This window comes from Saimiri boliviensis, chromosome 3 (assembly GCF_048565385.1).
Source record: "Saimiri boliviensis isolate mSaiBol1 chromosome 3, mSaiBol1.pri, whole genome shotgun sequence".
Lineage (NCBI taxonomy): Eukaryota > Metazoa > Chordata > Mammalia > Primates > Cebidae > Saimiri > Saimiri boliviensis.
The window spans coordinates 134,013,449-134,037,482 of NC_133451.1; the positions used below are offsets into that span (position 1 = coordinate 134,013,449).

Sequence of the window (24,034 nt, forward strand, 5' to 3'; positions counted from 1 at the left end):
CTGATTGTAAACTGTGGATGGTAACTATACATAACATCTGAAAAGCAAAACTTCATATTGCTTTTTCCTAAGTGGTTGTGAAGCATGAATAGCCTCTGAATTTTCAATAGTCCAATTTAATGATTCTCAGTAAGCTTGAACCCCAAAGGAGAGACTCTAGCTGAGGGAACTGCTGAGGGGAGAGACAGGCCCTTTAAATCCAGTAAAAGCTTTGTTCTTGAACCGCTTTTTAGTTGGTAAATGTCAATCCTTTCATGTCAACATGTTCACTCATCCAAGCACTATATAACAATAAACGCTGTCATGAGTGACACCTATATCTTAGTTTTAGGCAAAGCAACAATACTCTTGATATCTAATTCCTTGTTTCTTTCTGTGACCAGCTTGACCCAAGAGACTCTTAATGGTAATTTCTCCAATTTTGAAAACATATCCACAAATCTTACAAATTTTCATTTGAGCTGCTGAGCCATTTTCAGCAGCTTTATCAGACAAATGAATTTGCTTTGACACTTGTGTGTATGCTTCGTTGTTAATTTATCTTTAAAAATATTATTGTCAAAAGTCACCTGTGGGCATGCTTGAACATTCCAAGAGAAAAGAAAACCAGCAGGCGGTACTAATACATGTAAACATTGCTCATGTCCTTGCTAAATTAGCTGTCTTTGGAAAGAAGGTTATAGGTCCTTCCTTCTCTTTGGAGGAAAACACATAACATGATAATTACAACTCTATCTGAGTTCAAGTCTCAGCTCTAATAATTAATAGCTGAGGGTTTGAGGCAGGTTTTTTTTTTAAAGTCTCCATTCTTTTATTTGCAAAGTGAGGATAATGAAAGAATCAATTTTCTGTGGTGGTAATGAGGATTAACTGAGATAATGAGTATAAAGCATGTAGGACTTTGACTGCAGAACCATATGTTATGTGTTTAATATACGTGACATATTACATTCAAAATAGCATGACATGGTGAGAGCCCATCTGGTTTTCGAATTTAATTTCAGTATTCTAAACATTTACCTACAGTCTATGACACTGACTTTAAACAGCACCACACATCCCTGCCTTTTAGATACTTGCTAAAGGATTCAATCATGTCCTGAATTCAATCTAGTAACTGTCTGTTGACATATGAAGTTGTCATTCTAACAACAGAGTTCTTAGGGCTTCCAGTATATCCACATATGACATGAGAAAACATAAAAGAACTCTGAGCCTTCCAAAAGGAAGTGCTATTATGTATTGCTATATTGCTGTATCTTCTGCCTTTGCTAATATAAGAAATGTTTATTTTGCACAGCAATGTGACTACTAACAATTACGATGAACTATTATTGTTAACAATACTATAATGAATTCTTGAATTTGCTAAGAGGGTAGGCCTTAAGTGTTCTCACTACAAATAAAAGAGGGTACCCATGTAAAGTGACGAATATGACAATCTGTCTGATTTAGGTGATTATTTCACAATGCATATGTACATCAAAACATCAAGTTATGCACCTTAAATATATATCTTTTGTTTGTCAATTTTATCTCAATAAATCTGGAAGAAAAATAAATGTCTATTTCAAAACAGCTTAAATTTAAATGATAGATGAAGATGTTCCTTGCTGACATAATTTTCTGGTTACAAAAAAAAATCTTTAATAAAAATATATGTGTGCTCTATTCTTTGGAAATTAAAAATGTGAAAGATATTTTTATCACAGAAAGAGAGCCTGATATTGTATTGAATGTATACAGACAGGGAGAGAGAGCAATTGAGAAAGAGTAATGGAGGCTAGAGTTAAGGAGGATAGACATTAATCAGTAATAAATATTTAAGTGCAAACTCTTGCATGACAGTACTGTGAAGGAAAGGGAAAAGTCTGGGTATGAGAGAAGATTCCCTTAAGAAGTAACATTTGTTTTGACATCTCAAAGCTGAGAGGTGTTTACATTTATAGGAGGGTTGGGGAAGGTGGCGAACAGGAGATCCTCAGAAGCACAGGTGTTAAACTGACACATTTAAGGCTCAGTACCGCTGAACTCCAGCCCATGAAGTTAGAGTAGAGTACTAAGTGTATGCAGGACAAGTTGAGTGAAAGGTTTCCATGTGTGGCTTACTGAAGATTGACCACAAAGAATTTCAATAAAGTTAACAATTTCATATTTCATGATATGACAGTGAAGGGCAAGTAGATCAGAATATGCAACAGAACCAAAGCCACAGTAACAAGGAGGTCCAATAAATACTTCAGAATGTCTACTTTTACCTGAACCAAAAACTGCTTTAACTTTGCTATCTTTTGATAACAGTTTGATACAGAAAAAGATGCTCCATTTTGCTAGACACAAACAATAAAGACATTTTTTCTCCCACCATTTCCTCTTTAATGAACAAGGAGGCAAAGGAGAGAACGGAAAAGCTGAAAGTACTCAGGTCTGCTGAGCTGTCACCCTTGGATCTAGCCAGTTAGATTTCTTTATGGTGTTCATTTCCTTAAGAGTGTTTTCCTGTTGATGTCTGCACAGCATCAAGTCTTAACTATAGCTTTCCAACACATTAAAGCGAAACATTTGCTAGAGTACCTTATGCTGGAGAAAGTAGAAAGGACATTGTTCTTGCAAATAGTAAAATTGCTGAGTAAATGTTCACCAAAACTAGATCTGGGTATATTAAGAGAGAGAATACAGATTTTCTGATCTCTGATGCTCACTGTAATGTGTAAAGATCCTTCTGACACACCAAATGAAATGATGTGCTCCTCCGATTTTTTATTAATTCTAAAAAATTGCAGAATGCAAGGAAAAGAAAGACTCCAAGACCCAGCTTGATATCAGGGAGATATCTCAGACTATCAGAACCAAAATAAAGCAAACAAAATAGAACTCAAAAGAAACACCCACAAAACCACTGAGATCATGTGATGACCCACTTTATCACTTAGGTGCCTGCCATGTTGCTCACAGACATAATCCAGATTCTGGAAGAGCCCTATGCAAAGAGCTCAGCAGCAGGTATGTGATGGAGTATACTCTTGGGCATCCAGTTCCAGCTGCAAAAAATAACTTCAAACATTAATGAGCTTATCAATCAACATATAATACAATGCAATGCCTTCCTCTGTCTTTCAGGCTAACTGGCAAATCTTTCTACAGAAAAGGATCCTGATCCTAACAATGACCAGGTTTACTTGGTTTACTTATTTCTTTAGTCTGTATATTAATGTATTTATTTGTACTAAGGAAGTTTCTGGGTAAGAAAATAAATGTGGTTTCATTTTATACTACATTAATTCCTGTTTCACAATTATATCTTAAAAGAAGCATTAAACCTGACACTAGGAGAACAAGGGCTGAAGTTCTCACTTTTCAGCTTCCTACATAAAATTCTCTTGGATGGTAGGTAATTACACATGGGAAATAACCTCTTGAAAACTCAGCTTTCTTATTTAAAAAATTGAGCTGGACAGTCTTTTCCTATTTCAAATGGATGTTGTAGCAGTCAACCAAAATTATAGAGAGAACAAAACTTTGGAAATTTGAAAGTGCTTTATAATATAAAGTACCCATATTACTTTAAAATATACATTGGCTTATTCCTACTTACACAGGTCTACAGAAAGGTATAGAAGCTTAAATCACACCTTCATAAATATGAAAATCTGATTAAAACATGGCAAAACATGGTGCTGTGCTCTTTTGTTTCTTTTAATTTGCTTTGATACAATGAATATTAAGAGCATATGTTGCATTTTGAAACAAAATAATGAAAAATAATGATGATGACTTATCCTAGAGTGCAAAAAAAAATTTAGACTGATAGAATATAGACTGCAATATTATTTTTTAAAGGAGAGTTTTCGTATCTTTCAAGTACACTGAGGAAGTGGAAAGTTTTAAAACTCTGATTCTAAAGTAAAATAAAAAATAATCATCATTTATTCAGCTATTGTCAAGAACTGTGTGAAGCATGTTGCGGACATTATTCAATGCATTACATCAACACTATAAAGTATTATTTTTTCCTTTATGCAATGGAGGCTTGGAAAGTTTAGGCAATGTGGAAAGCCCCATAACTAGTTTATAGCAAAGTGTTTCCTTATTTGAACTATAGTGATTAATTTGTGATTAGCAAATTTAATGAGACACATTAATTTCAAAACTGGAAGTATATGCTCTCTAACAAACAAAACATTTCCATATTTGAGTTACAGGCAGGAAAATTAAAAAAAAAAAAAAAAAGACTAAAATATCCTGAAATCTCCAGAATTTTTTTTTTTTGAAGGAAAGGATTACATCATTACTTTTCTATCTTCAGTGCCTAAAACACTGACTATGCTCATCAAAGATAAACATTTTGTCTGATTTATAATCAGTACAGCATACTTTTATAGACTTTTAATCATTTTGGATTTTTCAGTGTTTTGGATCTATCTTAATGATTTGCATGTTTCGGTGAGGTTAGAAAATCTAAAACTGGACTGGGCATGGTAGCTCATGCATATAGTCTTAGTACTTTGGGAGGCTGAGTCAAGAGGATCATTTGATGACAGGAATTTGAGACCATCAAGATCCTGTGTCTAACTGCCTGCCCCCTGCCCCGCCACCCAGATAAAAGAAAGAAAGAAGAAAAAAAAATGTTTAATCTAAAAGTAAACCCAGTAATTTGATGCAATGATGAGTTTAGTCAAGGCTAATGGAAGGCTAATAGAGATGGGAAATCAAGTATTTAGGTGCTTTTCTAAGGTGTATCACTCCCAACTTTATTTTCTACCCTGATAATTTATTTTTTTCATTACTTAGGGACCATAGCTTCTTAAAAGGACTCTCTGAATATTGAAAGGAAATCAACAAAACAAGCTTTGAAATAGATTCAGAGGTCTCTTTTGCTTTTATACATTTGTCATGGTCTAAATCAGAGGTCAGCAAACTATAGCCTGCAGACCATGTGTAGGCCACTTTGTCTGGTTTGATTGTTTCTTTCCTTTTTCCTGGTCCAGGAGCTAACAATGGTTTTAATATTTTTAAGTGGTTATATTTTAACAGTTATATTGTTACCTACATAATATCCCCAATTTTGCATTGGCCTGCAACACCTAAAACATCTGCTATCTAGCCCTTTAAGAGGAAGTTTGCTGGCCCTTGGTCTAGACGATTTTTCTTCTTCTTAAGAGGAATTTAAAGCTTTTGTGAAATGGTTATATTGTTGGTAAGAGTGTAAGTGGATACTGAGTTTACAATGGAGCATTTTTGGCCCTTATCCACTTAGAATTTTTCTGTCTGCTGTCTGGAATCTGTTACCTAGGGTTTTATTTGTTATTAAATGTTTGGCATCTTTTCCCATCCTTTTGCATGAAGGATGGATGGCCATTTCCTAGTGAACCAAAAAAGAATTATGTAAATTTGTATAAACATCCATTTAGATAGTTTCTCAAAGACCAAAAGAAAAAAATAAAAGAGTTTGGTACTTACTGAGACAAAAAATTTTTTTCCTCCCATATTCAATTTCTCATAAAAAGATGCTTTCTTTTCAAGAAGGCAGCTTGAAACAATGACTGCCGTAATATTCCCTGAAGCAGACTGTGGGGAGGGGAGGAGGAACCGGAATCACCCAAGGAGCATTTTTCAATTACACTCCTCCAGCTTCTCCTCCCTCTTTTCTGTGGAAAGCAAATGCTCTTCCAGGGAGAATTTAGTAATTACTCAAGTGTACTGGATTGGAAACCAAGGAGCAGCTTTAATCCCCTCAGTGCAGAGAGTTCAACCACATTCTCTAGCCCAGACTCTAAACCACACCCAGGACCAGCTGGGATCTACCAAAGGATGCTTAGACATATAATCAACACTAGCACCTGGATTACCATCGCTAGTGTGACACAGTTTTTCCTTTGCAGGGGCATAACCTTGAGGTAATTTTGTTTAAGGAAAGACCGATATAACTTGTTTCATTTTTACTAGAAAAATTATATTGTGGATGACTGGAATTTTTATCATTTAGACAAATTATGAATACTGTAGGAAGCTACCTAAAGATGCATTAGTAAGTTAATAATATTTTTTAAAGTAAAATGGAACAATATTCTTAGTTTTGATTTTGCAGAGTTAAATTCTCATCTATTGAATCTTTACATATTTGGACTGTCTCTGGGAAAATTATGACCAATATAAACAAATCTCTTGATAATCTAACTTTTTTAAATGATACATTTCTCTATAAAGTATTATTTTTCATCTCTGTATTTAACAGTGATCTAAACTGATAATGGTTAGGATATACAATCCAAATCTGGTTAAATTACATAATGACTGTTCAATAATAATAGCCATCTTTTATTGTGCTCTCAGAATTCTAAGCATATTCATTGTCATGGCATATCCAACAGCAAATTGGGAATTTCTATCTTACAGATGCAAAAGCATCATACTGAGGATATCTATCTATCTATCTATCTATCTATTGCATTTATGAATTTACAAAGGAAATGGCTTAAAATAGTTCTGTAGTTAAGTCATACTGTTAACAATTTTTTGATGTCTGCTTTCCTGATATCTGTCTGCTAAGCAAAATTCAAATCCCAAGTAACTTTTGGTGTCTATGTTCTCATTGAATTCGACCACATAATTGCCACATCGTGGTTTCTGGTTATAATATGTAGATATGCCCTGTGGATAATATAAATTGTTTCTGAAACATGAAAGAAATGCTCAGTGATACAAATCCAGGGGAAACAAAAGTTGCATTTAGTACTTAACATATAATCCTGGTCATTTCTATGGAAACAGATAGTTATAAGAAATCACCATCATGTTACTGCATAATAAGGCCTATTAGAATTGATTGCTAATAATCGTAATGTGCTTAGGGAAAAACAGCACGGAAGCCTCACCCACCTAAGATAACAAAATAAAATCAGTAAATACAGGAAATCAGAGTCAATAATAACAGTGTATTCCCATCTGCCCACCCAGGTAACCCTGACTTCCACCTTTGTTACAATGTGATAGTCTGACCGTTGCTCTAATGTGAAAGTGCATAAATACGGTTTTGGTGTAGTTTGTTGCTAGTGGTCAGCTATACAATAAGTTAAATGCAAATTTTATGAGAGCGAGGGAGGGAAAAGGAGAGAGAACTTTATTTGAGTGAAATAATCAACCTGCCTGCAGACATGCTGACCCATCAGTCATTCCAACAGGTTTAAACTCTCAGGTGGGTGTGGTATTTCCCTTCACATCCCCAGTTCTGGGCTCAAAGCTCTAAGACTGAAATTAGAATGCCTCCTAGAACTGGAAGTCTTCGCCACAGTAGACCAAAAAAAAAAAAAAAAAAAAAAAAAAAAGCGGGAGGTTAGAGGGGTCAGTGGGATTTGGGGAAAATGAAAAACTTCCAATTTTCACTTTATTTCAGAATGAATGAATGCGCTTAATTCATTGTTGCTTCAGAAATAATCTCCTGTTTTAGCACACCAAAAAGGCCTAACATGCCAGGTGTAAATCATAAAGAAGCCAAGGTCTTCCGTTTGTTTCTAAGGCCTCCGGGCGCAGGAACCTCGCGGAGGCAGTGTGGTCCCTCGGGGCCCTGTCCGCGTGGGAGCTGCCGGGCCCGCAGAGCCTGAGAGCTCCAGCAACGCTTTCCCACGCTCAGGCGGGGTCGGGAAGCCGTGGTGACCCCTAGGGGCTCCTTTCGGCGGTTCTCGCCCTCGCAGCCGGGCCCCAGCCGCCCCTCCCCTCCTGGTTCCAGTCCCGGAGCGTGGGAGCGCAGCTGCAGCGGGGAGCTGAGCGCGGAGGCACCTCGGAGGATGCGCGCCCGCGACCGGGAGAGCAGGCTGAGGACCAGGCGAGGCGCAGGGGGCCTCCCACGCAGAGCGCCGATGGGGGTCACAGCCAGGGGAGCCGGCCACTTACTTGATGTCTTCCCACACCTCGGGGCCGTAATTGCGGATCACCAGCAGCTCCAGGGCGTGATTCACAAATCCGTACTGCGGGGACAGGGAGAGACTTGAGCTTCAGGGACCCGCTGTAGCTGGGAAGCGGCTTAGGGGCGAGGCTACTGCCTCTGCTCCAAAGGTGCTAGCTTAACCTTTCACCCCGCCCTTGGCTCCTCTCCCTTAGGGGTACTTGCACCAAAGAAGGTGTATCGTGGGGGAGCAGCCCCCCAATCCCTGGTGGATTCTCCCCGTCACCATCTGCCCCACCCCCACGCTATCTTCTTCCCCGCCCCCCCCCTCACCTGTCACCGCTCCGGGAGAGGCTGGGCATCGGGGGCAGCGCGGGGACGCAAACCCGGAGCTTTCCGTGCCGCTGGCGCTCAGCCTCCTACATTGGCTGCGCCAGCCGGAGCCGGGAAGACCCCACGCCTCGGCCGCACCTCCCCTTCCTGAGCTCAGAAAGCTGCGGTGTGGCGCGGCGAACCCTCTTGGGAAGCAGAGGCACCGATCACCCCCGCCACGACTCCCGGCGTTCCCACCTCCCCTGCCCGGGCGCGGGCGAGGAGCGAGGCTGCTCCCGCCGCGAGCGGTGAGCTCCCAGGGCCCCTGAACCAAGCTCCGGCTGCGCGGCCACTTCCCTCGCTTCCAGGCCCGCCGTGGAATAGTGAGGTTCCGGCCGCACCCGACTGAGAGCACTTACCATGGTGTCTGCACCGGGAGCCGGGGAGGCAGCCCGCACGCAGAGGCAGGGCCGGCCGAAGGGACCCAGGCAGCGGTAGCGGCGGCGGCGGCGACAGCGCAACCGGGCCGGGGAGGCAGCAGAGAGCTGGAGCGAGCACAGCCGCCTCGGCCCGCCCTGATTGCCACCTCTTCCCAGCCAATGGCGAGTCGAGCCGCAGGGGGCTGGTCGGTGCCCCCTAGATCTTCAACCAATCAGGGACAGAGGAGGGAATTCGGATGCTGTCAATGCTGCTGCGCCCCAGTGCCTTCCCGCCCCCGCCCAGTGACAAGGCCTTCATTTGAGGCCGTAACAATGACAGTGGAGAATCCCAGCCGTGCTCCTTGCATGAATTCTGGAGCAGAGGAAATCCAGCTCTTGTGGACCCACTAACGGTGTTATTTATTCAGAGATCTGCCCTCAGTGGTAACACAAGCAAAAGGGGGCAGGGTGTTTTTGTGTGAGTGTGTATGTGTGTACTTTGCAGTGGACAAGCCTTAAAAGGAATGTCCTCCGTTATTGGCATCCTCATGCTTTTCTTTGTCTTGCGGATAAACATTTCTTCTGCGGCTTGGTCCCACGACAGTTTTACGGCAAATTTAAAGCTAGTAATACTGAGAGAAACACATTTTTACTTTTAGTCAATGGGACTAGTTGAATGAACCACCCAAAATTTTCAGTAACATAGTTTGGTGGGCATCATGTTAAATCCATTCCTGCCCTTTACTAAACGGTACAAGATCCAGCGATGTTCTAGGCTTGCTCCCAGTGAGACACTGTTCCCTACACCATATCCGGGAGCTACAATTCAAGGGAGTTTGTAACCCTCTAGAACTAGAAAAGGACCAGTACAAAATGCACAGACTTTTAACTATTCTACCTCCAGCCTACATTCTACCAGGCACTTAGGTTAGTTAATGCTCTGAGTCCTACCATAGAGAGAAGATGAGAAGAAGAGGAAGTGGAAGCTTATTAAAGATGTTTGTACCTGACGTGTATGGACTACAGTTGACTTTTAGATCAAGGTCAAAAGTGAGGTCAGTTTCAAGTGGACCTGAGAAGCCAGAGGGTATTCTAAGATGTGAATAGTTTGTTGTGAGAACAGTCTCAATATGTTTGGAGAAAATGTCAAAAGAGTAAGATTGTGCTGGCATCAGCACCCAGAGAGGTAAGATGAAGGAAACTGATACGGAAATAGTGGTATAGCAAACAAACAAAACAACAAATTACTTAAAAAATTTCCATCAGTGGTAGAATGAGTAAATAGAATACAGCCTTTCATACAACTAACACCTTATTTTAAACAACTATTAAAAACTCAACCATTATTTAACAAACATTAACCACTAATTTTGAACCATTAAAATGGCACATTACACAACCATGAAAAAACAAGAGGGTGACTAGACATACGATGATTCAGAAAGGTATTGTCGGGTTTACAAAAAACACAGGAATGTTATCATTTTCCGTTTTTTAAGAGGTGGTATACAGTAAGGTGCTATGTGGGTAATAACAAAGGCTGTAAGAATAACAGTCTGAGAGGAAACATGGGAAGTGTTGATATGGCTGTCATCTGTAATTAGAACCAGTGGCTAGAATGACCATGACTCTTACTTCTTATAACTTTCTCTATCTTTTATTTTTCTACATAGATGATTTTTTGTTTTTACTGTTACGTAACTGAATGTTTTTTTACTCTTACATAACTGAATTTTTTTTTTTTTTTTTTACTTTTATTCTAGTTTCAGGGGTACATATGCAGGTTTGTTATATCGGTAAATTACATATCTTGGGGATTTGGTGTACAGATTTCTTTGTCACCCAAGTAATAAGCACGGTACTCAATAAGTAGTGTTTTGATCCTCACCCTCTTCCCACCTTCCACCCTCAAGCAGGCCCCAGTGGCTATTGTTCCCTTCTTTGAGTCCATGTTTAGCTCCCATTTGCAAGTGAGAACATGCGGTATTTGGTTTTCTGTTCCTGTTAGTTTATGTAGGATAATAGTCTCCAGCTCTGTCCGTGTTGCTGCAAAGGACATGATCTCAACCTTTTTTACATCCGCATAGTATTGCATGGTGTTTATGTACCACATTTTCTTTATCCAGTCCACCATTGATGGGCATCTAGATTGAGTCCATGTCTTTGCATATAGTGAATTCACATATAGTCACAACTATTCATTTTGTGAATGGTTTATTTCATTTCATGTGACTAGTGCTGCAATGAACATATATGCATGTGCCTTTACGGTAGAATGATTTATATTCCTTTGGAAATATACCTCATAATGGGATTGCCGGGTAAAATACCATTTCTGTTTTAAGTTCTTTGCAAAATTGCCAAACTGCTTTCCACAATTGCTGAACTCATTTACATTCTCACCAGCACTACGTAAGTGTTCCCTTTTCTCTCCAACCTTACCAGAATCTGTTGTTATTTGACTTTTTAATAACATAGATAAAATAATTTTTAACTTGTTTTAAAAAAACTTTCTTTAGAAAAAACTATGTCTCTTACCTGTTTACCCTCTTCACCTTTGAGCAGCAATGTACCCATGCTGTCTCGTTTAGGGTGTGTTGTGGTGCCTCCACCTTGAACTTTACATAGGCAGAAGACAAGGAGATTGAATTGTTCTCTGGGAATGAAAAATGAGGAAAGCTCAAAGAAAGATATGAGAGGAAATGAATGCCGAGCATTTCTGCCAATACTTCATTCTGTCTCTTTCTCTCTCTTCTGTGTTCTACCCTCACTGTTCCTTTTGCCCAATGGCTTTTTGCACTTATTGTCATTTTGTCCAACACATTTTTTCATTTGTAAACGTTTATACTGTTTTGTTTTCCAATTGTCTTATATTCATTCTGAATCTAAAAGAAGTTTGAGACACTAAACATTTGCTGACTTTTGTTTGGCCCACAAGATATTACACAGGCTGTGATGTTCAGGGACAGAAGGATGCCTGACAGCTATAGAGGATCCCCAAAAGGAGTCAGCATGCCTCTAAAAGCTCCCTACCTATTGCAACCACTGCTGGCCAAGTAGCATAGGAGTTGTATCAGGAAGTGGATTATGCTATGTTCTCTGAACAATGCATTGCATTCTTGTATGTATGCCCCAAGCTGAGGAGAATCAGTTAAAGATGAAAAGGAAGAGCTTAGGCAAGGCTTAGCCAGCCCTAAAGTCAACACGAAGATCAGTCTAATGAATGAAAAATAAATAAAAAGCTAATCTGTGGCTTTCAGAAATGTCAGCTGAAGTGACTCACATTTTCAGCTAATAAAAATAAATCATTATGGTAAGTTAAGTATTAAAAATCTTAGAACCTTCGTTTTCAAAGCGTTGCCAGTTAATTCAAAAATTAGAAGCCTTTGATTAAGGGTAAAGGAAGACACATATTTCTTCAACACATGTTTCTTGAAGCTTTGGTGTTTTGCCGGTTTTTTCTATCATGGAACCATAGCTTCCTATTTTGGATCATTTTATGTTCTTTAATTTCAACTATGATTTGCTTTATATTCATGTGCCTCTTTAATCTCTGTGGCCAAGAGCCTGATATTGATTCCTTGTGAAGCTTCTGCTGCTGGTGTTGGTTAGTCACATAATAATCATATCTGTTGTCACGATTTTTGCTGATATAGTCACTCAATACTTCAAGCAAGGAATTTAGAATACTTACAAGCAAAGAAAAAAAAAGCACATTCTAAATGACACATTCTGTGATGTGACTCTAGATCAATGGAACAAAAAGAGATCCAAAAACTCAGATTCCAAAAGAGGTGACATTCAGATTTATTGTTAACTTGCCAGTGAACTGTAAGTTTTGTCATATGAAAAGTTAGTATTGAGTATCAAAAGAAGCACTTTTTTAAATTACTTTTTTCTACATCAAATTCTTTTAATATTTACCTTGCCACCAGAATTTATAAATAAAAAACATTACTCCTGCATACACATATATGTGTCTTCATTTATTTATAGGGTTCAAACATTTATGTATGAAAATTAAATGAAAAGAAAATTAAAGATGATGCTTTGTATTGATATTATAATAATTAAAAGCACTAAGTTAAATCAACACATCACTATATCATACTGGGAGTATCTGAAATTAGATAAAATATGTTTTATTTTTAAGTAAAGCTTGTGGATACCAGACCGAGGTCTAACATTATGCTTCTGAAGTCAAATTGATTAAAATAAAAACTGGGCCGGGCGCGGTGGCTCAAGCCTGTAATCCCAGCACTTTGGGAGGCCGAGGCGGGTGGATCACGAGGTCAAGAGATTGAGACCATCCTGGTCAACATGGTGAAACCCCATCTCTACTAAAAATACAAAAATTAGCTGGGCGTGGTGGCGCGTGCCTGTAATCACAGCTACTTAGGAGGCTGAGTTGCCTGAACCCAGGAGGCGGAGGTTGCAGTGAGCCAAGATCGTGCCCTTGCACTCCAGCCTGGGTAACAAGAGCAAAACTCCGTCTCAAAAAATAAAAATAAAAACTAACTTGTTACCTTGTTTATAGCCTAAGCTTGTACGTGGATAGGATTAAGATTATATTAATTTTTTTTTAGTTTAGTAAAGATAGATCTATCATGATTATGTGAAAGATAGATATACTTGGAGCACTTTTAGCAAAGTATGTCAATCTTTTAGTATTTTAGAGGTCACTTAGTCAAATTTTCTTTTCCTATTTCTGTATACTTCTTTATGAACTTGGGGAACAGTGAAAACTCAAAATCTTAGCCAAGAAGAATAATTAGTAAAGTAATGAATTGTTGTCCTCAGAAAGATTGGAGGATACTAAGATTCCCATCAAGCGAGAGCTAAATATACTTTCTTTCCTGTAGTTTTACCCAGCTGTAGTTGGAATCTCGATTTCAAAAGCTATCCATAACTCTCAAAAGCCTCTAGATATTGTATTAAAATATTGTGCTTCTGTAGTCTATGTTGAAACTACTTACTATTATGGATATAAATAGGAAATAGCAGAGAATAAGAGTGACTAATTCAACTACTTGGTTGCTTCTCTTTGTAACTTTATTTGATTTAAAAAACAAAAGTTAGCTATGAGGACAGTTTAATGTAGGAGTTAATTGTACAGATTCTTTAGTCAGACTGCCTGCTTTTCACCATTGGCCAAGTTACTTAATGTATTTAAACTACGGCTTCCTCATTTGTGAAATAGGAAAAATAACAGGTTAATAAACTCCAGTGCTGAGAAGGTTAAAAATATTACCTACCTCACAGGTTTGCAAGTGTGATGCTTGAAACAATGAGTGGCAAATGTTAAGTCCTCAGAAACTGTTAGCTATATTGTTTTTGAGGTGGTGGTTGTTATGGCTGTGTTTGAAGTCAACAATTAGTGAGACTAAACCCCGTTTGTCCACTTTAGGTAAATGTAACAAGTCCGCTGACAGTGAATGCATAGTGAAAAGAGCTGAAGCATGTCAAGCTAAAAGATCTAGATCAGGCTAGTCAGTTACTTTTTTGGCAAGTCAACCTGTCTGAGCTTGGAACATCTCCTTTTATAATGGTGATAGCATTGCCTGGCCCACCTTGCTCAACTAAGGTACTAGGAGGATCAAATGAGACATGTTTGAAAGTGTCTTGTAAAATTTAAAGGACTCTATAATTCTGTTACTGATTGTTTGGAGTAACAGTAAGCCAAATACTCACGTGTGAAACACTGAGGGACAAGTGACAATCTGCAGGAAAATCTCTTGCTTACATTGACTTTTCATGTTTGGATTACTGTTTTTTGTTGTTGTTGTTGAAAGTAAAATCCAAATCTAACTAGATTCATAACATACAACTATATTATCAGTTTTCTAACAAATACAGCATGAGTAAAAACAATGAAATGGAGGAAAATTGTCCATTAGTCTGTTTACATAAAACATGAGCTTTTTTTTTCCTAAATGGGTGCTTCATTAGCAACATAAAACGTTAAAATTAGCCTGTGCTGATGTATTAAAATCTTACTAACTTTTATTGACATTTGAAGCAGAAGAATTGCATTGAGTTTATTTACTAGTATGCCTATAAAACATGCATATGTAATAAAAAGCCATTTAGAATATATCTTGAAGGCTCTTTAACTATGACTTACAGTGTCTCCACATGATAGTTCCCCATGTGACAAAGAACATCAGAATATCAATCTGAAAAACAGAAACAAAAAGACTTAAACTGGTTTGGCCACATTTAAGGAAGCATTAGTGATGCTTCACTTGTGAAGCATCAATACCCTATGAAAAAAATTGGAAAGTAAAGCAATATTTGTTCCAGTGGAATGATTCTAATGCTTTTTAGTTAAAACAAAAACAAACAAACAAAAAAAACAGGAAAACTTACCTCTAAATAAACTTTGCAAGTTACAAAGTACTTTCATAGGAGTTATCCCTGATGGTTTTCTATCAGGTAGGTAGTGTTTCGCTGTTTTGGCACATGCGCACCTGCAGCTCAGCACAGTGAGGGGCTCACACATTAATTAGGGTCTTCTGTTGCCTCATTCACCCATTGCGGATCACCTAACTCAAACCCATAACTCTTTCTTGAAGACATCATTTTATTTTTCTTTAAGTGTCAGGAGAATCAACAGTTGGTGTTTGTTATAATGCCTAATAGCTTAGAAAGAAATTAGAAGAGAAATATATGCAACGTTATAGATATATAAATTGGGGAACTTCACATCATTTCCTTAAACTTTACTTCTCTTGTCTGTGAAAATGAGGTAATACAAATAGCAAACTTGTATAGCGTTTTGTAGGGTTTTTGGTAAAGGTCAAATGAGTTAACACATCTGAAAGCACTTTATATACAGTAATATAGAACACATATTTAATTTTCTATTTTTATTATAAGGTTCTTTATTGGAATTATATGAATTTTAAATATTCTTAATATGAGCCAATACCACAAAGGAGATAAGAGAATGAGTGGTATTTGTAATGGTATTTTAGCCTTTGGCCCTGCTGTGGACAAATTACTGAACCTCTTTAAACCTTAGTTATGTTTCCTGAAAATAAAGAGATTATAGAGATTAAATATGATGATATCTGTAAAGGACATATAACAGTGATTGATACATGGTGATATGGTTTGGTCCCCACCCAAATCTCATCTTGAATTGTAGCTCCCATAATTCCCATGTGTTGTGGGAGGAACCTGACAGGAGATAATTGAATCATGTGGATGGTTCCCCCATACTGTTCTCATGGTAGTTAATAAGTCTCACAAGAGCTGATGGTTATATAGGGGGAAACCCCTTTCGCTTGGTTCTAATTCTCTTGTCTGCTGCCATGTCAGACCTCTCTTTGGCCTTCTGCCATGATTGTGAGGCCTCCCCAGCCATGTGGAACTGTGAGTTCATTAAATCTTCTTTCTCTTTATAAATTACCGTCTTGGGTATGTCTTTATCAGTAGCATAAAAATGGACAAACACATGTGGTAACTGTGACTTTTATTATTCATTTAAGCATCCTGCTTATAAAAATGTAAATAATCCATTTTCACATATTCCATGTTTGAGATAAAATAACTTGCTTAAATCCTATCCTGGCATTATAGAGAATATAAGCCATGGTTTTCTGATCTCGTCCTCTTTTAGGACTCCAGTCCCACAGACAGCAACCAAAGTCAGTAGAACAAAGCAGCCCCAGATGTGTTCAGTTATCTGAAGTAAATGAAAATCAACCCTAAGATATGTTTTTATATTTCATCTACCAATATAATGTGCATTCTGTTTACTGTACTGCTCTTATTTCTTCTTTGCAATCTGTTACTTTCATTTTCATTCCTGCCAAGAGACAAATAAAAAAGTTGCTCATAATTTCTAAGGCAATTTAGAGCTACAGTTTTGGTCTGCTATGGAAGTCTGCGGTTTCTTCAGTCTGATCCTAGGTAAAGCTGATTTTAGTGAAATCAGGGGTTTCTACACATTAAAAAAAAAAAAACGGAATGGTAGAATAAACTGAATTAGGGCATCCAGAGCTTTATGCTGATTTTCTTACCTATGTAACCATTAGGTATATGCTGTGGTAGATAGAATAATTCCCACCCCCACACCCCTTCTCTGACAAGAAGTCCATATCTTAATCCTCAGAGCCTGTGACTATGTCACCTTACAAAGCAAAAGATACTTTGCATATGTGAGTAAGTCAAGAAAATTGATATGCAAAGCTTATCCTGAATTCTGAGTGGGCCCAATTTAATCACAGCTGTTCTTATAAGGGGAGGTAGGAATGACAAAATCAGAGAAGCAGATGTGATAATGGAAGCTGAGGTCAAAATGATGCCAGGAAGAGGTCATGAGCCAAGGAAGGCAAAGGGCCTCTGGATGCTGCAAAAATAAGGGCAATAGATCACCTCTTGGAACCTCTAGAAGAAAAGCAGCCTTGCTGACACTTTGATTTTAGAACTTCTGATCTCTAGAGCTATAAGCTAAAAAAAAGTCTGTTGTTTTAAGTCACTAAGATTGTAACAGTTTGTCACAGCAGCAGTAGGATGCTAATACAGTATGTCACATATCTTTCCTGACACAAATTCTGAGACATCTCAGAGATCTGGGTATGAACTGAAAGTTTGTATCTTTCTAAAATTCATATGTTGAAGCTCTAACCTCCAATGTGATGGTGTTTAGGGCCTTTGGGAGGTAATTCTATTTAGATGAAGACATTGAGTTTGTCCCTCCAAGGTGGGATTCGTGTCCTTACAAGAAAAGAAAGAGACCAGAGCTTCTTCTCTGCCATATGAGGATACATCAAAAGAATAACCATCTGCAAGTCAGGAAGGGGGACTTCACCAAGAACTGGATCTGCCTGTACCTTGATCTTGGACTTCTCATTTTCCAGAACTGTAAGAAATTGATTTGTGTTGTTTAAGCCATCCAATGTATGGTATTTTCTTATAGCAGTCTGAGCTGACAAAGCAGACCTAGAAGTTACATTTCTATGTTCATCTTTCAGAGATGGCAATTCTGTGTTCATCTTTCAGAGATGTCAATTCTGTGTTAATCTTTCAGAGACATCAGTAATAGTGGAAAGTCACCCACTCTACTTCTACATATATCCTAGTACTGTATGTGTCAATCTCATATTCTCCTGCGGGCCATGCTGTGTTTCACTGAGAAAATGGCAATACTGATGCTGCTTATGTATAAGGTAGGATTCCCCTCTCACAGATAGCCACAGCTTTCTTTGAAAGAAGGTACAGTTCCTGAGGATTAATTATTAGGGAAATTGTTTCATCCATTAGCCACAGTTGTTTGCTGTTTGTTCTGTTGTTGTTCCCCAGCAACAGAAACCAGCTATAGCTGACTTAAAGAAAAAAGAGACAGATAAATATTGGGTAGCTCACAATATTATGAGAAAGACTGGAAAGACTATGAGAGAAACATAAACTATGTGTGAATTCTCATTTCCTCCGTAAAAAGGAATGCAAAGTTCACTGATTTGGGTTAGTTGGGCTGCATATATTACATAAGTATGAAGATTTGGGGTGACATTTTACAAGGAGATAGCATTATTTAATCGTTTTGAACTGCGGAGCTAAAAAAAAAATCTTTGCTTCTTTGCTTTTTGTGCTGGTAAGTGCATTATAGGGTCTAAATTTTGTTCCTACCTTTCTTCTCACAGCTAGAGAACCTCCTTCTACTACCACCAAAATCCTGGATCTGTTTCCCAACATGAATTAACCTTCCCAAGTTTTCATTACATTTGAACGTCAGCAATGTGTAGACAGAAGTAGTTCATCCTGGGAGGTGAGAATGAGCTTTGAGAGAAAGCCATCAGTGAAGCCAGAAGGCTGGGAAAAAAGGCGAAGCAGCATATGGAACTGTTCATTTCTGGGGCAGGGAGAAATCATCCAGAGAAGATGAGTCACACCTCATTTATAACCTGTGAGTGAAAGTCAATACTGTTACTTATCATCAATTACACTGAACATACTGCTTACAATTGAGTATAAATGCAGTAAAACCACTATAAACAAATTGATTGACTTTTCTAGATCCCAATTCTATCATTCATCTTCTGGTATTCATCTTCTGGCTTAGCTACTATTTCCTGGTACAGATTCCTAATAAAGATCCTTTCTCCTTAGTCTGGGGTATAATCCTATGGTGTATGGCCTGGCATTCTAGGGGATATCTCTCTTCTTTTCTTGCCTCAGTGTCCTGGACCATGCATATTGCCACTCTAACCTATTGAGCCTAGAAGAGACAGGAACAAACGAAATAGAAGGGGTTCTGGGAAGCCTGGTGTTTCTCTGCCTCCCTAAGTATGTCCATGGTCCAGGAAGTAGGGAAACTATGGATTGAAATGCATATCTAACAATCTGCATAGTTATGGAAATGTTGGCATTTAGGAGAGCTTGCCATCCCGTGGGCGAATACTAATAGAAGTACCCCAACCCTTGGGGAGGGACAGCAGTAGGCTCCTGGGATTGAAAATGTTGGTAAATATATCTTGAGCATTTCTTTAAGATGAAGATTTCTGAAACCCAACCCTGCTGTTTTAATTGATAAATAAGTTATTGTTTCTGGCAGTCTGCACATTAACAAGCACTCCCTCCCTCCAAGGACTCTCAAGTAGGTGGGCCATGTTTGAGGGACGCTGTCTGGTTTCCACGTGAAGTCCAATTCATAGTGCTCTGGTTTTCTCTCACCTAATCTTAAAGTTGAAAAGTAAATGGCACCCGATGTGCAGGAAACTCCCTGTAAAAAACTATTAAAGAAATTCCTAAGCAGGTTGCATCTAATATAAGGAAATTACGTACAGATTATTTCCAGCTGTGGCAGTAATGAGCTTCTTTGAGCAATTACATGGCTGGACTCGTGCTCTTGGTGCAAAACTCCTCCTGGGAAGAAGCTACGCTTGGTATGGAATTGACTGGGTGGGAGGCAAACAGACTGCAAGAACTGATTGTCCAGAACTTGGTGTATTCTCCCTTTAACTAAAGATGGGAGAGAGAAAGGAACTCTGAAGTCTCTTCTCATCCCACGCTGCAGCAAAAGAGAAGAGGCACCCTCTATCCACATTTTTCTTTTACCTGTCAGTAAGAGATACTTCTTTGCCTTTGCCAGGTGATAAAAGTCCTCTTTGTTTTGGTATATCTTTTTAAGGATGTCCTACCTCTCTCCCACCTGGAACCACTCAGATTTATAATGAGTAGGGCATGTATTGCTCTCAAATCAGGTGTATTTCATCTTTACCTGTAGCTAAAGGATTCTGGCTTTGATTCAGTAGGCGCTGTAATTGATGGACACAATCCGTGGAGCACTATCAGCGTTTTCCTGATTTGGGAGCAGGAAGAGGGGACTTCACACTGTCCCCATGCAGGCTCAGATGGCTTGCCACATTCATTCTTCCTTTATTGTCACTTACACTCAGGATTACATTGCTCCCAGGCTTCAAGATGGGCCTGGTCTAGACAAAAACCTTCAATCTTATGATTATGTGAAATTCTCAAACAAGGTGTACCATGAAGTGAACATTGCCTGGCACTGAGTTAGCCCTCAGTAAACTACTTGTGGCAGGAATTGTACTGATCATGCTAATCATTCCAATCTTCTTTTAGCTTTCCTTGCAGTGAGGTTGGCCATGTCACTTGTTCAAGGTCACAGAATGTGAACAGAAGGGATATGTGCCTCCTCCAGGACTGAATTTAACAATTTACCACATGTACTTCTTACGATTCCTTCCCCAACTACTCAGTAAATATGTATACTCAAGGTGACATTGAAGATGAAAGATATCTGTTGATCCAGGTCATGAGTGACTGGTGGAGGTCCATCCTCCATCGCCATCACCACCATACTTAGACGATATGTAAGAAAAGAATCACTCCTGTCAGGCACTCGAATTTTTTTTTTTTAATTGCAAAATTAGGCTACTTTCAAAAACACAGTACCAACTGAGGACATTGCAGCCTGAAGATTGCTTACTGTGATGATAACCCTGTTCTCTGTAGCATGAACATCCTTTTTTGGGCAAGAAGATAAGGATATTATTAATCCCCAACTCTATCCATCCAAACAGGTGAGGGGCTGTGCCTTGCCCTTGTGTGAAAGATCAGGTTCCATTCAAGAGGGTTACTCTTTCTGTGAACAGGAGTCAAAGGTGTGATCTGAGACTCTATCTGCTCTCAAAATCATCGGAAAGATGGCTCAGAAGGAGTCACAATTACTGAACTGTTGACTGAAAGACGCTTTGGGGACTCAACCCATCACTATTAATGTCCGTACCACTGGGCCAGCTCAGGTGCAAACCCACCACTACAGTGTCATCCACCAAACAAATACACACAGCTCTCTCAGATCAGCAATATGGGAGAACCGTACTAACGTGAACCTCACTTTATGGAAACTATGTTCCTGACAGCCACATACAGTTCTTCTGACCATGAATCAAATCACATTTATATAAACCAAAGCAAGTAATTTAATAGAGCCCTATTATAGAATATAGGGTTATGTAAAGGAAAGATGTTACACAGTGAACATTCACTCTTAGTTTTATCGTTAATTTTCATAGGACAGGTTTGCTGTACTATCTAGGCATGCAAAGACCATGGGACTCAGGAGAAAAAATAAAGTGATGAGGCAGGTTGGGTGGGTTTGAGGTAAAAGTAAGTGTTGGGGAATGCAGTAAATTGTGAATATTTATGCCACCCAAATGAAGCAACTGCCACTCAAGGAAAACCATTCATTGGTGAGACATTATAGACCTAGTGATGCCAAATACAATGAAATTCTTTAGCAAGACTAAACTCTTTAGTGATCTCGAATTATTTGTAAAATCATCACTTTTCTTTTTTTTTTTTTTTTTTTTTTTTGGAGACAGAATGTTGCTCTGTCACCAGGCTGGAATGCAGTGGTGCGATCTCGGCTCACCACAACCTTCACTTCCTGGCTTCAAAGGATTCTCCTACCTCAGCCTCCCAAGTAGCTGGGACTATAGGCACATACCAGTACACCCAGCTACTTTTTTGTATTTTAGTAGAGATGGGGTTTCACCATGTTGGCCAGGATGGTCTCAATCTCCTGACCTCGTGATCCACCCACCTCAGCCTCTGAAAGGACTGGGTTTACAGGTGTGAGCCACTGTGCCTGGCAAAATCATCTCACTTAAAAATGTTAGCATGATACCCCAACCTGATCCTATTTGAAAGTTAATAAGAGCCTGCTGCATTTGCAGATGCTGGCAAAACCATAAGATTTCTGGGTTAGTGAGTAAAGAATGTATTATTCACAGCAACAGCGATAGCCAGAGTAGCCAGTTTCTTGAGTCTCAGTTCCACAGAGTGATGAAAACAGGTCCAGGTGGCACTTGTACATGCAGTAGGCTGCATCACAGAAGAGGAACCCTGAATTTAGGGAACATGAATCTTTTATACTGAATAGTAAGCATACTTGCCCCTTGTTCCAGAGAGAAATTCTATCTCTGTCTTCCAAGACAATTTGTTGTACAAATATCCCAGGAAAGCTGGTGCAGACCAAAGATACTCAGAACCTCTGCTCATAAGACATGAATGAAAAGGAGAGACCACCTCCCAACAATGTTCTCCCCTAGTTTCCACACCATCTTGTCTTCTGGAGAATTTTTCCATGGATACATCACTCCATCAGAACTCTGATTATCTGATCGAAAGAGCTGGACCTAAATCTATTCAATTTGGCTTATAGAGCATTTAACTGCAGTTACTATTGACAGGACTCCACGCAGTAGAATGAGGCTAACCTGCGAAACTGACCTCAGTCATGTTCTGCCTCACCACCCCATCCAGTCCTGGACTCAACCAGCTGAACAAATCCCTTCTAGATTCAGCAGGGTAAATTCATAATTACACAGATGCCACCTTGGCCTGCAAGGGGAATGTCTAGGGTGATTTTATTATCATTCATAAGGACCCTGGCCAGCAAGTTTTATATTAGCTGAATGCCTTTCGGGGTCAAGGTGGTATATTTAATCCCTTCAGCTAAAGTCAGGAAAAATTTTTACTGTATGACTCCCATCACAGGGATAACTGCTTGTATTGTATGTATAAATGATTAATTAGTTACCTCTCAAGGAAGATTCCCTAGAAATCAAGGATGACTTCACTTTGGAAACATCTCCTAGTCTCATGCAGGCATCATGATCTACTCCTGGGGTTGAAGACACTTGAAAATCTCTTATCTTTCCTATGATGGTTAATTTTATGTGTTAACTTGACTTGGCCTCAGGGTGCCCAGATTAAATATTATTTCTGGCTGTGTCTATGAGGGTGTTTCTGAATGAGATTGGCATCACATTGATGGACTCCATGGTGTGACCACCCTCCCCAGTATTGGTAGTCATCACCTGATCCATTCAAAAGCCTGAATAGAACAAAAGGTGGAGGAAAGAATTCAGTCTTTTTTTCTCTCTCGTTGCCTGAGCTAGACCATCTGTAGTAGTCCGTTCTCATGCTGCTATGAAGAAATACCTGAATCTGGGTAATTTATAAAGAAAGAGGTTTAATTGGCTCATAATTCCACAGGACCAGGGAGGCCTTGGGAAACTTACAATTGTGGTGGAAGTCACCTCTTCACAGGCAGCAGGAGAGAAAATGAGTGCCCAGTAAATGGGGAAGAGCCCTGTATAAAACCGTCAGATCTCTGGAGAACTTATTATCATAAGAACAGCATGGGGTAAACCATCCCCATGATTCAATTATCTCTACCTGATCCCACCTTTGACATGTGGGGATTGTTACAATTGAGGGTGAGATTTGGGTAGGGACACAGAGCCACACCATAGCACTGTCTCATCTCATTGTTTCCTGCCCTTGCACTGGGATTTAGATAAACTCATCTCATTCTCAGTTCTTCAGGTTTTGATTACATTTTACTGCCAGCTTTCTTGGGTCTCTGGCTTGCTGGCAGACAGCAGATTGTGGGACTTTTCAGCTTCCATAATTACCTGAGCCAGTGTCTTATAATAATACATATTTTTGGAGAACTCTAATACAGATTTTGGTATGGAGACTGACTCTAAAGGAACAGATTAAGAATGAGTTTTCTGAATTCATTCTAGGTTTATGGAATTGGCTGTCTAATCTGATTAGATTTAAATATACCAAGGACTCTATTTCTAGTAGTAAAGAGTGCAGGGATAGTCAGTGACATCATCTGGCAATAGAGATATGCAAAATACCTGCACCATATACTTCCCATGAACCAGTAATAAGAAGAAAGGAGGTGGGAAACTTTGTATATGTTACTTTTGAACATTTCTGGAAAACTACTGCATATAACAATATAGACTGGTTGGTCCTAATGTCATTGGAAAAGTTGCACACGAAAGGAACAACCACAAGGATTCAAATTCCCAGCCATAGAAATAATCAGAGTTTCCATGTGTACCCTGAAGAAGATACTTATCTC

At 39.1% G+C, this 24,034-nt stretch overlaps 1 protein-coding gene across 1 annotated transcript in view; it reads right to left on the bottom strand.

Moving 5' to 3' along the window:
• The window catches only part of GUCY1B1 (guanylate cyclase 1 soluble subunit beta 1), a 48,973-nt gene extending 40,215 nt beyond the window's left edge, over window positions 1–8,758 (bottom strand). Inside the window, exons 1-2 of the mRNA XM_003927949.3 lie at window positions 8,614–8,758; window positions 7,891–7,964 (exon numbers count right to left, since the gene is read on the bottom strand). Coding sequence (XP_003927998.1) covers window positions 7,891–7,964; window positions 8,614–8,616 — 77 coding nt within the window. The 5' untranslated portion in view covers window positions 8,617–8,758. The remainder of the gene's footprint in view (window positions 1–7,890; window positions 7,965–8,613) is intronic.
• Between the last annotated feature and the right edge of the window lie 15,276 nt (window positions 8,759–24,034).